The sequence below is a fragment of the Coffea arabica genome, chromosome 7e (genome assembly GCF_036785885.1).
Source record: "Coffea arabica cultivar ET-39 chromosome 7e, Coffea Arabica ET-39 HiFi, whole genome shotgun sequence".
NCBI classification, from domain to species: domain Eukaryota; kingdom Viridiplantae; phylum Streptophyta; class Magnoliopsida; order Gentianales; family Rubiaceae; genus Coffea; species Coffea arabica.
This window is the reverse complement of record NC_092323.1, coordinates 12,579,088-12,598,755: the sequence shown is the minus strand read 5'-3', so window position 1 is coordinate 12,598,755 and position 19,668 is coordinate 12,579,088. Positions and strand designations below refer to the sequence as shown.

Genomic DNA, 19,668 nt, shown 5'->3' with positions numbered 1-19,668 from the left:
GTACCAACACATCAAGTTAGCAAAAATGGAAGTTCAGCACTGATTCAATGTATATGCATCTTTGTCATCTTTCTTGCCGTAAAGGCTGGTAACCGTATTTGGAAAAGAAACTTGTATATTGTTACTCTTTTGCTCTTGCACATAACAAGTAAAATTAAAATTTTTTTTTCTTGCTAAACACGATTTTGGCTTTGTTCTCGGTTGTTTTAAATTTTACAAAATTTGATTATAAAAAATAAATAGAATCGACAAAATCTACTTTTTAGTTAATTATGGATTTTTAACTTTTTTAGTGATTAAAAAAATATATAATCAGCAATCGAAAACATCACAAAAACGAATTATCTAAAATCAAAATTTATAATCAATTAAAATAATCAACTGAAAATAAGCCCTTTGAGTTATATAGCTTAATCTTTACTAAAGTTTAAACCAACATCATTATTTCAATTGTGGTGATTGTTGTGTTGACCTCTACCACTTAATGCAAAATTTTTCAATGAAAATGTTTACATCATATATTAAGTTAACATGGGAGGGTCAGCAATGACATCATGAAAGAAGCTTACAATTTTTTGCTTTCAGTACCGTTAGGATCTCGAGACCAGTACTACTGAGCGCTGATGGCACCCTTCCTAGATTTCTGTGGAAGAAGGTCTTAAAGTAAAGGCACATGTAGCCACGTAAATTGGACAAATATTGTACAATCAGTCAGTCTTCTATTGTCTCACCAGTGAATCTTGAGGTCACAAGTTCGAGTCTCCGCTCCGCTGGATTCCTCCGCACACTTAACGCGTTCAGGCCGGGTTGGGGCGCCGGATCCAGGCCGCAGGGGATTAGTCGGGCCCCGTAAGGATTGACCCGGACACCCCTGTGTCGAAAAAAAAAAAGAAAAGAAAACAAAAGTCAGTCCTCTATTGCCTAGTTTACCTGGTCCTCCCCAAAAAAAAAAAAAAAAAAAAAAAATCTGCGATTTCACTTCAGCCATGATGACTCAGGATATCCAGACCAACCTTAGAATTCCAGAAACACGTATTACAAAGTCTTTAGATTCAGACTGTCAATTTCTAAAGCTGACGAGTGTAGAACACCTTGACTCAATTTAGTTTAAAACTAGAATTTAAAGTGACAAAGTAGCTAGAAATGAGAACTGTTATAAAAATTGTGCATTTTGAATATGTGAACGTGCGAGAAGTGGGATAAAAGATCCCTTGCGAAACACGACACTATCGTAAAAGTGAATGAGAAAAAAAGTACGAAGCCTCGTATGTAAGGAATCAAATTGCATTATTTTAAAAATAAAGAGCTCAAAAATTTGCAAAAATCAAATTGAAACTTTTTACATCATGTATGAAGTTAACATGCAAGAATCAGCAATGACATCATAAATGAAGCATCCTTTTTTTTTTTGTTACTTTCAGTTGGCCGTTAGGATCTCAACACAGTACTACGATTCAGTACTGATAGAACCCTTCCTAGAATTCTGTGGAAGACGATCACAAAGATAAAGGCACACGTAGCAACGTAAATTGGACAATCAATCTTCAAGTTATTGCCTATGTATTTTTACCTGGTCCTCCCCAGTCCCCAAAAACAAGTCCTCAGTTAAAATCCCAGAAACACTTTATTTTCATTGGACAAAGTCTTTAGATTTAGAAGGTCGATTTGCTAAAGCTGACGAGTGAAAAACACCTTACCATAATAACGTCCACCCCACAGGCCTACTCAGCTTGCAGATTTACCTACCCCGGAAAGAATTGGCAAGACTTTCTCAAACACAGAATTAGGGTACGCCTGCATTAAGGTCTACGCAAGAAAACAAGATGGACGGCTTATCTTTTACTATTTTTATCTTTGGATCTCGATTTAATAACCAGAAAAAGAGGATAAGACCAATAATCTGTGGCTAATTAATGGAGTTTTAAAACCAAACATGCTTTGCTTAGTTGCTTCAAATCCAGCTGGGACACCGTGTTTTCCTTTTCCTAACTACACGTCACATGATTACGAGATTAAAATCCCAGTCAACCAAACAGATTTTAACACCCCAGATCCTCACCTCCCATAATAATACCTGAAAAAAGAATGTTTTTGTGCATATTTCCTAAACAACTGCAGTTATGCGTTGAGGAAGTCTTGGTCTAGTGATTAAAATTAAGACCTCTCATATCCTCACGTCCCATAATAATACCTGGAAAAAGAATGTTTTTGAACATATTTCCTAAACAACTGCAGTTATGCGCTGAGGAAGTCTTGGTCTAATGATTAAAATTAAGACCTCATCTAAATTTTAATTCTTCTATATCTCTCTCCACTTTTTAAATCTTACCCTTCTCCTACTCGAAAAAATTTAACAAAAAATCAGATATGATTTTTTTTTTTTGAACAAATGCAGGTATATATGTTTGGAAGGTCAAGTTCTCATGTATTCTATTGAAACTCCCTCCTCCTCCCAACCACCGCAGCCCTTCAGAAAAGGGAAAAAAAAACTTTTTTTTCTAGGTTTTTCAGAAAAGTAAACTATTCCCTTGGTTGTAAGCCTTATCATTAAAGAGATTTTCTAAGTTTTATCTGAGATCAAACGTCACTACTCATCCTAATTAGTGGCTTGGTCATGGACGTGACAACCTGTTGGAATCAGCCGCACTAATCATCAATGTACATCCATCCATTGCAATTATGAGAGGAAGGAAGCAAGTTAGACTATGTCAATGATATTCCTGTTTTTGACTGAATCGCCTGATATTGCAAACAAAAAGTAGAGAATGCTGTAAATAAAGCATTTATTGAGAGATGAAATAAATGCTTAATCCTGTAAATTTCAACAGAGTGTTAACAAATATTGTAATTTAAGACGGTTTTCTTAGGAAAAAGATAGATTTGTTGTCGCATCTTTTATAGCACTGTTTAAAAGTAACTTAAATAGGCAAGAGATAATACGTAAAACTCTCCAAAATGAATAAAAAGGCTTCCTATGGCAACTTAGAAATAATTTTTTACACATTAATAATGTATATACTATCATCAATAATAGATGCATAACAACTAATTTAAATTATATATATATGTATTATAAATAATATATACAATATCAATATATACAAGATTAATTCAAATTCTTATTATTGCTTTCGGAGTGTCAAATATGGGTTAAGTGGAGGACCCCGGCTGAAAGCTTTCCTCTCTTTTGGGTCAAGAAGTCCAAAAGAAATTCAGAATTAGATGGCCTAATGATGTAGACGGGCAAGAAGCAATGATTTAAATAGTCAGATGTTGGGCCATTTTGTTATCTATTACTTATGGGCCTTTTGCCCTGTCATCTATTAACGGAAATAGGAAGAAATTTATTAAAGTCCCCAAAAAGGTTCGAAACATAAGCTTCTTTTTTTTTTTTTAAATATGATTACAAGAGTCCAAAACAGTGGAATCAATACACCAAAAATGGTGTAATTCAATAACGTTACGACTATTAACCCACATATTGTAGGATGAAGATTAATATCTATAAAAATAATTCCACCTGTAGTCATATTTGAACCTAAAACCTCTAATTGATCATACATGATCAAAATTCATCAGCTAAAACATACTTGGATAGTGGGATTGAAGCAAATAGACAAAATTGACTCTTTTCTTTAGAAAGAAGGCCAATGTTAATCTTGAAATCAATTTCTACATCCTAACAAAAACGGAAAACCTGATTTACTAGTTCAAAGTATGTGCCAAAGAAAAAATAAGTACACATGTGGGGGTTGTTTGGGAAATTAGAAAAAATAAGTACACATGTGGGGGTTGTTTGGGAAATGATTATGAGGAGCAAAAATGGGCATCACCCTATTATTCGGCATACCACTATCATGAGAGTAATTGTAAGGGAATGGAAGTGCTAGTTTTTATCCATCATCATTCTCTACTTATAATTTAGGATTCAAATTGATTAACTCTTTAATAGAATGAATCTCATCCCGCTTTCAAATCGAATGCGCAAGGGAAAATGATCAATACCCATATGCATGATGGGATTTACGATTCTAATTCCGATTGCAGGATACAAACCAAACACCTACTTAATTTGAGTAGCTCGTTAATTTGCTCTCAAGTCTTAATACTACAATGACAACAAATTATTATTATTTTTTGGTTATTGCACTATTTTCTGTTACAGTCAACGAAAAGTTATTTGCAAGTTGCTTTTCAACCAAAAACTGCTTTAACTCGTATTCATACGTTTGTTTTCAAAGGCTGGAAACTTTTTTACTGTTGGTCCAACCCTAATATCCTATCATCTTCCATTGTTTTGGTCCCACTGTTACAAGTACGGTCAATCTTAAAATAATGTTCCATTTACTGCGAAATATAAGTAGTAGCAGAACAATTACGTTTCTGCTAAGAAAGCAATCTGGGGCGGGGTGCTGTAAATTGCCACATCTTCACTCAGTACTTCGCCGGCCACATTGGAACAAGTCAACGAACTTGTCATGGCCAACATCGAAGACCATGTTGTAGCTGAAGTGAAAAATGATCAAATCCAAAGAAAACCAAGAATTCTCTGCCTTCATGGATTCAGAACAAGTGCTGCAATTCTCAAGAAACTGATCCTGCGATGGCCAGAAAATGTTCTTGATAAACTAGATGTCGACTTCCTCGATGCACCTTATCCAGCTCAAGACAAGTCCGCCGTTGAAGGCATCTTTGATCCTCCATTCTTCGAGTGGTTCCAAAGTGACAAGGTCAAATTTATGTACTTGGAAATATTATTTCTGCATAGTGAAAATATCTATTCATTCGTGCAGTTAAAATTCGTTGTTTTCTTTTATGGTAGAGTTACACAGAATGCTATAACTTTGAAGAATGTCTAGAGTACTTGGAGGATTATATGATTAAACATGGACCTTTTGATGGGGTACTTGGTTTCTCTCAGGTAGGCGATTATGGACTTTTACGAGCTTTTGATTTTCTTTATGGATTTTCGTGGGATTTTATTCAAATAATAAAAAAAAAAACTGCAATTGATTCTTTATTGGTTGGAGTGCAATTTTTAAGTACGTTGATAATTATATGTTTTTTAAATAGGGGGGTGTTTTGGCAGCTGCTTTTCCGGGGATACAAAGGGATGGAGTAGCACTTACCAAAGTTCCCAAGATCAAATTTGTCATAATATTATCAGGTGCAAAATTTGGAGGTGGCATATTAATTGGGATCCCCAAATTGGCTGAGAAGGCATTCTCGATTCCTCTCGAGTGCCCTTCTCTCCATTTCATAGGTACTAATATGATCTTCAGAAAAGAAATATCATCATTTGTATAAGCATTTTGATACTAATCTTAGCACACAATTGATTTGCTTGTAGGAGAGGCGGATTTCTTGAAGGAGGAAGGCATAGCATTGTTGTCTTCCTTCGTTGATCCCATGGTTATTTACTACCCTGAGGGTCACACGGTACCAAAATTAGGTGAGCAACATTTTCTAATCGTTTTTATTGCATTGTTTCTAATTTTATGCATATGTTCCCATCTCCGTGGAAACTGTTATTTTCTCCTTTTTCTTGCCCAAAATTCCCACAAAAACAAAAAAAAAAAACAAACCTTCTACGCATCCCTGTAAACTTTGCCGGTAATAAATTATCTGCAGTTTATATTACTTTTGCTCTTCTGCTGTAGTTTTTTAACCACTGCAGTTCAGCTACATCATCACTTTGGCTTCTTCTAATACAAACACAAAATTGACTCGAGTGTTTCTAATACTTCCAGAAAAAGAGGGTGAGGAAACGATGCTTAGTTTCATTGACAAGATTCAAGAGCTATTATAGGGCGGAGTTAGAGAAGATAAAGGGTTTCCATGACAACAATACACTGGAGTGTACCAGCTTCGTTGCAGTTTGAACTTGTCCTTTTTCTAATGGTTTCGAGCCTAAATATGTAATGTAACAAGAAGGTGTTTTTACAGTGTTTCAGTTTCATCTAAAGCTGCTATATATTGTTGTTTCATTTGTTTAAGATGGTTTTCAGTTTCATCTTAACACTTATGTTAATCTTAAAATTGTTGGTTTTTTTTTTAATTTTACGTACCCCAGAAATAATATTTAATTACTTTGCTCAACATTAATCTGTTTGTCAAGGAGTGTAATTCATACCATACAAGCATGATTCCATCAACTGATGATGAACGATCTTCGATCGAATTAGGCCACCTTTTGATGATGGCAAATTAAATCACAGGGATTAGAATTTAAGAAAATGAGAGTAAAATGCTTTAGGATGAATTAAGTTATAAATTGTGCTCTAGAGACAAGGAAAACTTTTAACTGGCTAAACCTGGCTCATTAGGTGTAGGAAAAATGAGAATATATAGGACTTCTCATTTATCTTGAGTTGTTTTTTCCGTCTCTATGCCATCTTTCTTTCTTGTTTTTTTTTTTTTTTTGGTTACTTCACTTCACCATGCCCTTTCCTATTTTAAAAATTCTGTGAACTATCTCCATATTATATATTGCTCTCATTTCCCTACAAAATGTTGCTTTCCTTCTTTAATTTTCCTGCCTAAATTTCGAACAATTGCTTCTATACATCCATATCTGATTAATTTTACTTCTGCGAATATTTGATTATATGCATTTTATACTAGCCACTTTTGTGCTCCTGCATCATCACTTGGTTTCTTCTAAAAAAAAAAAAAAGACCAAAATTGATTTGGTTATTTGATTTCTTATCCTTCCAGACAAGGAGGGTGAGGAGAAGATGCTTAATTTCATCGACAAGATTCAAGAGCTACTGTTGAGTGCATTAATAAGAAATGATTAGGGAATTCCATGAAAATACACTAGCACAGGAGTGTACGTACCAGCTTGCTTATTTGGACTTGAACTTGTCTTCTTTTTTTTTTTTCTTAATTGTTTCGAGTTTAATTAGCTAATAAAAAAAAAACTTTGACTGCAGCCTTTCAATTTCATCTAAAGCTGCTGCAACAGTTGTTTCATTTCTTTAAGATGGTTTCCTAGGTACTCCGAACTTCCCATTGTTCGTGATGGAAGATGTTGCATAAACTCCCTCCGTCATGTTTGCTTCTGCAGATTTACATGATTGTGATTAGTTACTTCTCTTCGAAAAGGGTGTGAAAAAAATAATAAAAAAAGCTTCGCTTTGGTTTCTATATTGAGAGTTCTAGGTAGTAAATTCGACTAGGAACAAAGTGTGATGATAATTCAAGAACTGCTTTATCTGCAAGAAATTTGCATCATTTTCTGAGTTCCTTCTTAGCACTCATGCTTCTTTCTCCACTTCCATGTTTTTTTGAATGGAGTCACCTTTTCTTTGGATGCATGTTAAATTTAGAAAAATAATTTTAAATTTTGAGTAAAGAATAAGAATTTTTAGACCGACAGAGTAGGAAGGATTAAACCTGTGGTTAATGGTTTTGAAAAGTGAAAATCATTGGGTGTTTGGGGGATTGGAAGGATCCGCCGAACGGCCCCTAAGCAAGAGAAGAGAAATGGAAAACGATCAAAGAGATTCCGTTTGCTGCCGTTAAACCGAGCGGTTCTTTAACTTGACTCGGTTTCCCGCGTCAATAAAAGGGGTGTCAGGAATTCAAGTAGAATTCCTGAGACTGAGATGTCGTAGGCGCAGGGAAGAGAGGAAGGAATTTAGGAAGAATAAGAAATGAGGAAGAAGAGTAAAGTGAGAAGAAATTGGGGGAGAAATAAGAATCAATTTGTTATTCTGCTAATAATGCTCATCTCGTGTACTGAGCTCCTTATAAGGAGATTAGCTAGCTAACCGTCTACTAACTAACTGAGCTGCTGACATCATTAGTTCTAACCACCTGAGTAACCAACCTAACAGAAACAGATATAGGTATTTAATTTTCACTAATTACACTTAAGTCCTTCCATTCCTGACAATTCCCTCTCCTTATGATCAGCCTTGTCCTCAAGGCTGGAAAAGTGGAAACTGATGGCTAATGACAGAGGCATCCTCCCACGAAGCTTCATCACTATCCATATTAGTCCATTTGATCAGATATTGTATCACAGGTTGATCATTTCTGAGAATAACCCTTCTTTTAAGGATTGCTTCAGGTTCCAATATGCACTGATCTTGCATGTCAAACTCTGGCATGGTGGGAGTGGTATGCTGATCTGGCCCAATCTTTTTCTTAAGTAGGGACACATGAAATATTGGATGTATCCTGGCTCCTTCCGGTAACTTGAGTCTGTAGGAAACCTGCCCCACCTTTTCCAGAATTTCAAAGGGGCCATAATACTTGGCTGCTAGTTTGAGACTTTTCCTGATAGCTAAGGACTGTTGTCTGTAGGGTTGCAGCTTAAGGAACACATAGTCTCCAACTGCTAAAGTCCTTTCAGTTCTGTGCTGGTTGGCAAAATAAGTCATCCTTTGCTGTGCCTTGTCCAGTTGTTCCCGGATAGACTGAGAGATTCTAATTCTTTCCTGTACCAAATCCTTTGCTCCTGGTATGATAGTGTCCTGGTAAGGCCCCAGTGGTACGTGTGTTGGCTTGTAACCATAGAGGGCTTCAAAAGGTGTGGCTTGTAACCCTGAATGGAACGTAGTGTTGTACCATAGCTCTGCCAATGACAACCATTTATGCCAGTGAGTGGGATGTTCACTAGTCATACACCTCAAAAAATTCTCCAGGCATTGATTAAGCCTCTCAGATTGCCCGTCTGTCTGGGGGTGGTAGGAAGAGCTCAGATGTAATTCCACCCCCATTAGCCTAAAGAGTTCTTGCCAAAACTTGCTAGTGAAGACTTTATCTCTATCACTTACAATGGACACTGGTAATCCATGCAACTTGTATATATTGTCTAGAAAAAGCTGTGCAACCTGTGTGGCTGAGAAAGGATGCCTGAGTGCCAAGAAATGAGCATATTTAGTGAACCGGTCGATAACCACAAGGACAGTGTCAAACCCCTGAGAAATAGGCAACTTCTCGATGAAGTCTATAGTAAGATGAGACCATGCTTTATCAGGAATAGACAAGGCCTGCAACAGGCCTGGATACGGCACATTCTCATGTTTGCATCTCTGGCATACCTCACAAGAGCTGACAAACTTGGCCACATCTTGCTTCATCCCTTCCCAATAAAATGAGCTCTTTAGCTTCTGATAAGTCCCTCTCTGACCAGAGTGCCCTCCCAAAGCAGTGTCATGTACTGCCTTGAGCAAGGAGTTCCTGATATGGTTGGCTGATCCCACAACCAGCTTCCCTTTATACTTAATTATCCCATCTATAACCTGATAGTCACTCTCAGCTTGTGAGTCCAGCAAGCACTGAGCTATAACAGATTGCCATTTGTCATCCCCTGCATAGCTACTACATAGATCCTTCATCCACTTGGGTCTAACTGCAGAGAGTGCCAGTATAGAGTGTTCTTGTTGATTTTCCTGGGCATAGCAGACCTTCCTGGATAGAGCATCTGCAGCATTGTTATCACTTCCTTTCTTGTATTGTATCTCATAGTCCATACCCAGCAATTTAGTCAACCACTTGTGTTGCAAGGGAGTGGTCAGTCGTTGTTCCAATAAGTACTTCAGTGACTGGTGATCAGTCTTAACAATGAAGTGATGTCCAACCAAATAGTGTCGCCACTTGGTCACAGCTAACACTAGAGCCATTAATTCTTTCTCATAGACGGATAAACCCAAATTTCTAGGTGAGAGTGCTCTACTGAGATAAGCTATTGGGTGAGAATCCTGCTGTAGAACTGCCCCGATACCTCCATTGCTAGCATCTGTTTCGATTACAAATGGTTTCTCAAAGTCTGGTAGCCTTAGGACTGGGGAAGAGCACATGATTTGCTTCAGTTCTCGAAAGGCAGCGTCTGCTTGCTCATTCCAGCAGAAGCTATCTTTCTTGAGTAAGTTTGTCAACGGTCTGCATATGATGCCATACTGCTTGATGAATCGCCTGTAGTAACCAGTAAGGCCTAGAAATCCTCTCAAGGCCTTAACTGAGTTGGGTGTAGGCCAATTTAGTACATCCTTTATCTTCTCATCTTCCATACTCACTCCTTCTGATGAGATTATGTGCCCCAAGTATTCAATCCTTTGCTGGGCAAAAGAACATTTAGATAGCTTCGCATAGAGCTGGTTTGCCTTCAGTACTTTTAACACCACCTCCAAATGCTGTACATGCTGGTCCCAGTCCTTGCTATAAACCAATATGTCGTCAAAAAATATTAATACAAACTTGCGTAGGTAAGGCTGAAAAACCTGATTCATCAAAGCCTGAAAGGTGGCTGGTGCGTTGGTTAACCCGAAGGGCATCACCAGAAATTCATAATGTCCTTCATGGGTCTGAAAGGCAGTCTTGTGCACGTCCTGGACTTTGACTCGCACCTGATGATAACCAGCTCGCAGGTCTATCTTGGAGTGGTACTTAGATCCTCCCAACTCAGCTATCAGCTCCTCAATGTTAGGGATAGGGTATTTGTCCTTAATAGTTAGTTTGTTCAGGTGCCTGTAATCAACACAAAAACGCCAGGTTCCATCCTTTTTTTTAACAAGCAGCACAGGTGAGGCATAGGGACTATTGCTGTGTTTAATGATCCCACTGTCTAGCATTTCCATGACTTGTCTCTCTATCTCAGCCTTTTGTGAGTGTGGATACCTATAGGGCTTGATTTTGAAGGCATGAGCATCAGCCTTAAGAGGTATGGAATGATCCAGATTCCTCTCAGGTGGTAACCCTGTAGGAGCAGCAAAGACCTCTCTGTACTTATCCAATAGTTCCTTTACCTCTGCTGGTGTGTCGGTATCTGGGCTCCCTTGCTGGAGCTCAGATGTTAGGTTGTAACAACTGTGCTTGTAGTTGATGTAGTCTCGTAGGTCCTTATTCCTCAATAGATTAAGTTCAGCCTCCACTACACATCCCTGCAGGATCACTTCTTCTGCTTCACTGTGAATAGCTATATGTAGTTTGTGGAAATCAAAGGTGATGGGGCTATAATGGGTCATCCAATCCACTCCTAAGATCATGTCCCACCCTCCTAGCTCCATAATCCTCATGTCAAAACAGAATTTGTGACTGTTGGTGGACCATAGCACTTTTGGACACTTGGTGCACCCTGTCACACTCGAACCATCTCCAATGACCACCGTGAAAGGATTAGTGACTTCATATGGTAATTCTAGAGTTCTGACCAGATGTTGGCTAATATAGGTTTCTGAACTACCTGTGTCTACTAAAATGTACACAGGAAAGCCTTTGATTTCTCCTCGGAGAGTGATTGTCTTCCTCTTCAACGCTTCCGAGAGTGTATGTAAGGATACATCCATCAATTCCCCTGGGTTGCCCGTTTTTTCATCTTGCTCCCCTACCGCATCTAGGAATTCCCCTTCGTCTTCTTCCTCGACTACCATCATATTCAGCTGTCTATTCCTACACTGATGTCCGGCACCATAACGCTCCCCACATTTAAAACACAGTCCATTGTTCCTCCGAAACTGAATCTCCTGTGGAGATATCCTCCTAGTTGGCGTGGCTTCATTATTTTCATTTTTTAGCATACTAGATGGTGGAACCTTATAGGCATTGGAAACAGCCGCAGTGTTCTTAAACAGGCCAAACTTGGGATCAACAGGTGATTTTGTTATTAGCTTAGCAGACTTTTGCTGCAGTTTCCAAGCTTCCTCCTGCAATCGAGCTAATTCCATCGCATCCGACACTTTGTTTGGTTTCAACATTTTTACCATGGTTTTAATTTCCTCTCGCAATCCACTAATAAAACTTGAAACAAAGTATGATTCAGAAAGGTGAGGATTCTTTACCAGCATTAGTGATTTCAATTCTTCAAACTTTTCTTGGTAATCCTCCACAGTTCCGGATTGTTGCAACTTATTGAAATCCTCCACCACATCGCGCGTGCCTTTTTCTGCAAATCTCTCGCTGAGCATGTTGGCAAATTGCTGCCATGACAAATCTGGAAATTCTACCTTGATGCCTTGGTACCATACATCTGCCTTATTGTCAAGGAACATTTCGACTACCTCCATCTGCTGCTCTGGTGGAATTTGGTAAGTTATGAAGTACTTCTGACACTTGCGAAGCCAGATGCGTGGATTCTCTCCGGCGAACAAAGGCAATTCGATCCTTGGTGGATTGGGTAAAAATACCTTGGGAGGTTTGACTCTTGAGCATTGACTGGTGCCAAACTCCGGTTGGAGCTTCGTGTGTGGTGGCGGCGTGGGTAGAATGGGGGTTTTCTCTAGTTGAGTTGCTTCCTCCCTTTCTCCATTCCTTTCTCTGGCCATGATCTGAACCAAGGCATTGAGTTTCTGGTCCATGCCGCCGATCATTGTTCTCATTTCCTTGTTGGAGTTCTCCATTTCCCCTCGCAGCTGCTGTTGAACTTCCTGCTGGTTTTGCTGAAGAGAGAGGATTGATTGCAGAGCTTCCTGCAATCGAACTTCTTGTTTCCGTAGTTGATCTTCCATATTCTTGAAGCGGGTGCCTTCTGCCATTGTGATGAGCTGCAATAATCCGAGGATTCGCAGCTCTGATACCACTTGTCAGGAATTCAAGTAGAATTCCTGAGACTGAGATGTCGTAGGCGCAGGGAAGAGAGGAAGGAATTTAGGAAGAATAAGAAATGAGGAAGAAGAGTAAAGTGAGAAGAAATTGGGGGAGAAATAAGAATCAATTTGTTATTCTGCTAATAATGCTCATCTCGTGTACTGAGCTCCTTATAAGGAGATTAGCTAGCTAACCGTCTACTAACTAACTGAGCTGCTGACATCATTAGTTCTAACCACCTGAGTAACCAACCTAACAGAAACAGATATAGGTATTTAATTTTCACTAATTACACTTAAGTCCTTCCATTCCTGACAAGGGGGTCCACTCAGTTTCCAACCCCAATGCAGGTCACCGTTTTTGCCGGTAATTAAATCCCTCCAATTACGTGCCTGTGTAAGAGCGGGCTAAATGGAAGTTAGCACCTCAATCTATGATCTTATATCAATTTGCTCCCTTGTATTATCAATTGGTTAAATAACCTTTAGACTATCGAACTAATTCATTTAAGATCCTGTCCTTGATTGTTTTTAATCAGTAATATATAGCTTTATCTTTGAGGCTCTGAAAGATTTATGGGATAGGGTTGCGTACCTCTTATCCTCTATTCTTTGAAATTCTTCCCTTGTGCCAATAAAATCTTAATAAGTTATTATATATTTTCATTTGCTTTTGACATCATCTTAAGGTCTACACTAAAAATTTTTCATTCTAAAATGTTGACTTGTTGAGGTGCCATTAGAGACAAATTTAGACTTTTTTCAACACTTTTAATTTTTAAACATAAATTAAGAAAAATTAAGCTTTTAGTTATTTTTAATTTTTTTTAAATCATTGCAATCAACTCAAAAAAGCTTAAACAATCATGTAGAATTGCTATGAAGATTATACCCAAAGTCAGGTAATGCATTCAATACCTTTTTATTACCATTGTAAACTTTTTTTTTTCAAAAGAAAAATTATATTTCAAACCCATATATATTCATGTTAGGTGCTTTTTTATTTCTTCATTAACTTTTGTAAAAGATTTGTATGTAGACTTATTTGATACTCATTTCAAATATTTTTTTTAACCTATTGAGTTACAAAACTTAATATTGTATTCTATAACATTATTTTCTTTTCTTTTTTGAATCTACAAATGTCCGCCTACCACGTACTATTGTAGGAACAATCTTAACTTTCATCTGATTGTTTTTTCAAAAATATACCAAATAAACATTTACGACCATTTGAATGCAAAATAAATCATTAAAATGAATTTTAATGAAGATGGTGAAACCAACGGGAGGGAGCACGATATTGTGGGGAGGTGAGTGACAAAACTAATAGTTTCGTGGGTCAATACGAAAGAATGTAATAAACTATGGGGGGACAAAGTTAAATACCCAAAAGTTAAATGATAACGTTGATTATTAGTGCTGTTAAATAATCTTATTTCAGCATCCAAATCGTTAGCGAATACGAGGTAACCCAAAAAAGAGATCCAAATACGAGCGAATTATTGCACGCGCCACCGTCATTGAAGTTGACAGACGATGGAGCAGCCGAGCAAGGACGGAGTAGGAAAGAAAGAGATAGCGGAGGCAGAGGAGAGGAAGGGTTCGGGTCAGGGAACGGATCCGAGTTCGAATCCGGATGCAAAATCAAGCGAATCGAATGAAGAAGACAGAAATGAAAAACAAAATTTGGAAAATAATGCTAGTAGTAAGAGTAATGGTATAGTAAATGAGAATATTAATAGCAATAAATTCGATAATAATGACAGCGAGAATAATGAGAGTGGTGGCGGAAGTGGAAGCGATAAATCGCCGAGTCCGTTAAATAGCAAGTTGAAGAAATCGGTGCGGTGGAGCGAGGATTTGGTGTCGGAATCGCCGAGGCCGAGGTCCAGTACGCCGTCGTATTCTGAAGAACGTAGCGGATCCAATCCCTACGTCGCTTATTCCGCCGCTCCTTCCGATAGTAATTTGTCCTCCATAGATATCAAAAGTAAGATCTGTTATCTTTATCTTTTTCCTTTTTAATATAATGTATATTACCTTTTATCATTTTTAGCAATTTGGATAGGAATATTTGTATTTATGTTAAATTGATGTACTTGAATATGCATTTCAGGAACCTGATCCTGGAAATGCAATAACTAGGGTTAATTAGGATGGAGAAGTTATTTTTTTAATGAATTTTTGGTTAAATTAATTGCTCAACAAGCAATTAATTGATTACGTATGGTGTTGATTTTGTTGAATTTGTGTACAGGTAAAATGGAGAGTGCAAAAGATGTGTTGGGGAGATGGGCGAGGAATGTCAAGGAAGCAACAAAGAAGGCGGAAGACCTGGCGGGAAACACTTGGCAACATTGTAAGTAGATTGTCAGCTTTGTTGATCTTGTTCTAGGTTTTATTTTTGTATTGTACCACTAATTGTGTAGTTTAATTATATCTTTTTGTATGGGTTCATGTTGGTTTTTCTCTGGTAAATAAAAATTCATTTTCTATACGACTTATCAAATAGCCCTAGAGCCAGAGGTATTGAGGTTTATGCTAACGCATGTGCCCATGCAAATGCATGATGGATGCTAATGCAAACATGTTTAAATCTGTGAAGTATGTTAAAAAAGAAAAAAAAAACTCTGGAAAATTAAAAAGATGGTGAACTTTTTTGAGAGAGAAAATAATGCACACAAGGCAACCTGAATGGTGAGACGTGATTCTTGTGCAGGAAAAACATGTTACAATAATTAAAGAAAATGAAAAGAGAGGAGAAAAAATATCTAAGCGTTTTTTTTAGATAATTTACTAAAGTTTTATTAAAATATTAGTTAACGGTTAATTACTTGAGAGATTTATCTACTTTTGTTATGTACTATTATGCTCTCTGCCTTGATTGACATGGCTTTTCATTGGAACTAAGATGCCAAGCTTATCTCATATGGTGAATGTTTTGTTGATTTATTTCTTTTCCACCGATCATAGGAAAGAAGGTAACTTCAGAAAATGGAAAAGATATTCAATTCCATTTTATTGGTCAGATAGTATCTCAATGAAATTATGCATGTTTATCACATTACCTTACTTATTATGTTTCAAATTTTAATGGTCTCTAGGACCATTTTGGGCCAACTATAAGGGTTCTGAGTTGATTTTCTACTGTCTCTGTTTATTTTCTCATACAAGCAAAATTGAAATAACAGGATAGAAGTGCTTCCTCTCATTTCTATGGTATGACTTTTCTTGATTTTTTCACCTTGAAGTGGGTTTCTGGAAAGAAAAGGTAACTAAAAGCACTGCCTTGGAAAAAAATCCAAGTTGCAAAAATGTTAATAAGACGTTCAAGTAGTCCATTAGATAAATCATTGTTTACGGTCATAAAATATTAACAGTGAAACTATTCTAGTTTCAAGCATGTACCCTGAAGTTGTTTTTGACATGGAAGATGATTCTATATATAAGACATTCAACCAGTCCATTAATAAATCATTGTTTATGCTCATAAAATATTAATAGTGAAACTATTCTAGTTTCAAGTATGTGCCCTGAAGTTAGGTTTTTGACATGGAAGATGATTATATATATAAGACATTCAACTAGTCCATTAATAAATCATTGTTTATGCTCATAAAATATTAATAGTGAAACTATTCTACTTTCAATTACATACCCTGAAGTTGTTAGGTTTTTGACATGGAAGATGATTATATATATACAAGGACAAAGGCCTCTAGGTTTTACCACTGAAACTGCTAAAGTATGTTTTTCTTTTTTAATTAGTGAAAACTGGCCCCAGTCTTGCTGATGCTGCCCTGGGAAGAATTGCACAGGGAACTAAGGTTCTGGCTGAAGGTGGCTATGAGAAGATATTTCGTCAAACTTTTGAGACAGTTCCTGAAGAGCAACTTCAGAATTCATTTGCTTGTTATTTGTCCACATCAGCGGGGCCAGTGATGGGTATTTTATATGTGTCTACTGCAAAGCTTGCATTTTGTAGTGACAATCCTCTATCTTATAAGTCTGATGATAAGACTGAGTGGAGCTATTACAAGGTACAATAAAACCAGTTTTTTAGCAGAAAACAGTTTCTCTATGTAATTCTATATGTAAAATCCGAATGAACCTCATTTAATATGATTTATTAGATCATCTCTGCTTTGCCTTAGTGGATATTCTCCTGCAATCTGACTGTGTTTTACCATGAAGATCAAGTTTATCACCCACTATCTTGGTCAGTTGGTATTTGTAACAGACTAGTATTTCAGATTCTTTTGCATGGTCATAGAAAATATTGGTCATAAAGAGTTTAAATCACAAACTCAACCTAGGATATCCAATATGAGGGGAGAATCTATTAATTTCTGCTGCGCTTCCTGTGTTCCTGTATGGGTAAAAATGCTTAGTAGCATCTTTCAACAGGTGATAAAAGACTTGATGAATAGTAGTATTTTCCTAAAACACTGAGTTTGTTTGGATGATTTATTTGAGATAATTACTGTAGCACTTTTTATGATATGATGTATGTGAGATAAAAAGATGATTGGAAAGATAAAAAGGTGATTGGGATTTGTAAATTATTTTTTTTCAAATCATTTCAATCCAAACACACTCACTATCTCAATGATATATTTTGGTTTAGCCGCTAAAACACCCCAAAAAATTAAAAAAAAAATGTTGAGTATGGTTTATCTCAAGAGTAAGTCAAGCTTTAGATAAAAGTCAAAAGGTATAATGATGTGTTCAGAGTGTATTCGTTGTTACTTTCAGCACCTTTGATATTTATTGAGTTTCACAGTGCATGTCATTGGATCATTTTATAGTTGTTTTCTGTCTTCCTGGCATAGTAATGCATTATGGAGCACAAAGTGGTCACTATTTATCTTAGCCAGTAGAACTTCAGGATAACTCTGAGGCTTGGTACATTACTTTTGGTCTGTGTATGACAGCATCCAATTTGAGATTATTATTGTTATTCGAGGTTTTCTGATCTTGGCAGAACTGTTCGTGTACCATGGATTCTTCGTGTAGCAAAGGGTTTTTCATTAAAAAGCATGACATAGTTGCTGATGTAAATTTTGGCAAGTTATTTGAATTCCGGATATTTTTCAATAGCCTTGCCTTCTCATGACTTTACATAAATTCACTATAAATTAAGATGCTGTTGGATATATTAGATATGATCTCTCAAGTATCAAGTAAATAACACTTGTATTATAGATTCCCAGATAAAGCAGGCTAATTGAAATTGAAAAATGACTATCTAGGGTGATGTTATAGTTGTTAAGTGGAAATTGGGATTTTGAGTTGCATGTTGTTTTAGATGCGAGTGGAAATGGGAAATGGATATATCAACTCAACAAAAGCTATCTCCTATACCATAAATGGTTGTCTTCTGATTATGCTCATATAGTTCTGTCTAACATGCTGATCATTAGTCACTTGACTATGCTCCATATCACTTGCTCATTAACCTTTGGTCATCCTCTTCCATATTTTGACCACTGATAGCTATCAATTCGATCATGTCATGTCTGCACCAATCTTCAATCCATCTTCCTTTGAAGTCTCCAGTCCATTGCAGCATTGTTGATCTTTAGCCAAAATATTAATGTTCCAAAACATTTTTGCCTATCATTGCCTAGGTAAAGCATATTTTAAGACTCTGAGGGTGCTTCGATGTTCATTTTTGAATTGGTTTTGTATCAGAGTACTTCATGGTGCATGTATTGGATTTTGCATTGACTCATTCGCTTACGTCTTATGCTTTGTCATATGGAAAATTATGAAGATACTGGTCTTCATTGGTTTTTGACCTGAACACAGTTCTTTTTGGAAACATTTTTTTTAGGAATCCTAATATTATGGGAATTCTATTTAAGTGCATAAATCTTTTAAGGTGCCTACTGTTAGTAGGTAGTGCTTCTTTATTAGGTATGGTGTTGTTCTACAAAATCTCAGGTGCTTAATCTATTAGATTAGTAAAGAATATTTGCTAATCGTTTCCTGTCTCTTTGATCTTCATGTCTAGGTGGTGATACCATTACATCAACTTAAAGCAGTTAACCCTTCATCAAGCAGAAATAATCCTTCAGAGAAGTATATCCAGATTATATCTGTTGACAACCACGAATTCTGGTTCATGGGCTTTCTAAACTATGATAGAGCTGTGAAGTGTTTGCAGGAGGTATTACAAACGCACCAGTTACAAGTTGTATGATACAAGCTGTATGAATTCTGCTAATTCTGTCAATTTTGAACTACCTTAAAGGATGTAGTCCATATATTCGGTTTCATTCTCAACTTGAAGTGGCTTTAAGAGACAAAAAGCTTAGTGTCTTTCAGAGGATGGACTCGTCTGGTAAATTAGAAGTGAAAAGCAGTAGCTACAGAACTTTTTTCATGGAATATTTTGTGAGGAATGAAACATCTGGGGTACATGAACCATATATTGTTTGCTTCTGGTCTGCATGACTCCAGCTGCATGGAACTACTCGTTTGGCAATCACTTTAATAGTATCAGGAAGAAACAGATATCAACCTCACAATCATTTAAAGGACTTGTAAGTTTTCAGAACTTCGATTTTGCAATTCTTGATGCGGTTTTGAAGCTCGACTGTTTTTTCTTTTCTAAGTTGTTAGATGTCACATGTACCAAAGCGACGTTGTCATCACACAAGAGGTTGGTGCATATATGTGACTGAGAAGTAATGCAGAGCATTGCATCCCATCAATGTTCAGCTGTTGCCATCTCTAAACCCAAACTCGGTGGTGCCTCTTTCGAAGGTAAACGATAATCAAGGATTCGCGGGGTACTTCCATTGCAGTGCAATTGTAGCTTTAGATTGTATTTCAGATGAAATTGTTCCTACTGTGTGAGGCATATAGGATTATCAATTCTGACATCTCGCAGACGGCCCACCAGCGTGTTATCCGTCCTCTGTTCTTTATCACGAGTTTTCACTTGAAGAGATAGCCCACCTAAATTCTGTGCCTCCAGAAATCTGGGATAGGTCCCGTTGGGATTGCTCGGCAAAAAAAAAAAACACAATTCTCTCGGGAAAAAAATAAATGACATGTTGAGTTCTGTCAGGGTTTTGGTGACTCATTTTATCAGTTCTTCATTATTTGTCTCTTTACACTAGTC

The 19,668-nt window shown here is 37.0% G+C and overlaps 2 protein-coding genes across 2 annotated transcripts; both read left to right on the top strand.

Annotated features, from left to right (window-relative positions):
• The first annotated feature begins 4,409 nt into the window (after positions 1-4,409).
• Positions 4,410-6,058, top strand: LOC113702370 (uncharacterized). Its single transcript, XM_027223548.2, has 5 exons — positions 4,410-4,730; positions 4,823-4,921; positions 5,074-5,263; positions 5,351-5,452; positions 5,751-6,058. The coding sequence occupies exons 1-5, from the start codon at positions 4,479-4,481 to the stop codon at positions 5,807-5,809; spliced, it is 702 nt and encodes a 233-aa protein (XP_027079349.1). The 5' UTR covers positions 4,410-4,478; the 3' UTR covers positions 5,810-6,058.
• Positions 6,059-13,985: 7,927 nt separating this feature from the next.
• LOC113700477 (GLABRA2 expression modulator) lies at positions 13,986-18,970 on the top strand. Its single transcript, XM_027220954.2, has 4 exons — positions 13,986-14,526; positions 14,794-14,895; positions 16,305-16,576; positions 18,553-18,970. Exons 1-4 carry the CDS (start codon positions 14,073-14,075, stop codon positions 18,739-18,741), a joined length of 1,017 nt encoding a protein of 338 aa, XP_027076755.1. The 5' UTR covers positions 13,986-14,072; the 3' UTR covers positions 18,742-18,970.
• Positions 18,971-19,668: the final 698 nt, after the last annotated feature.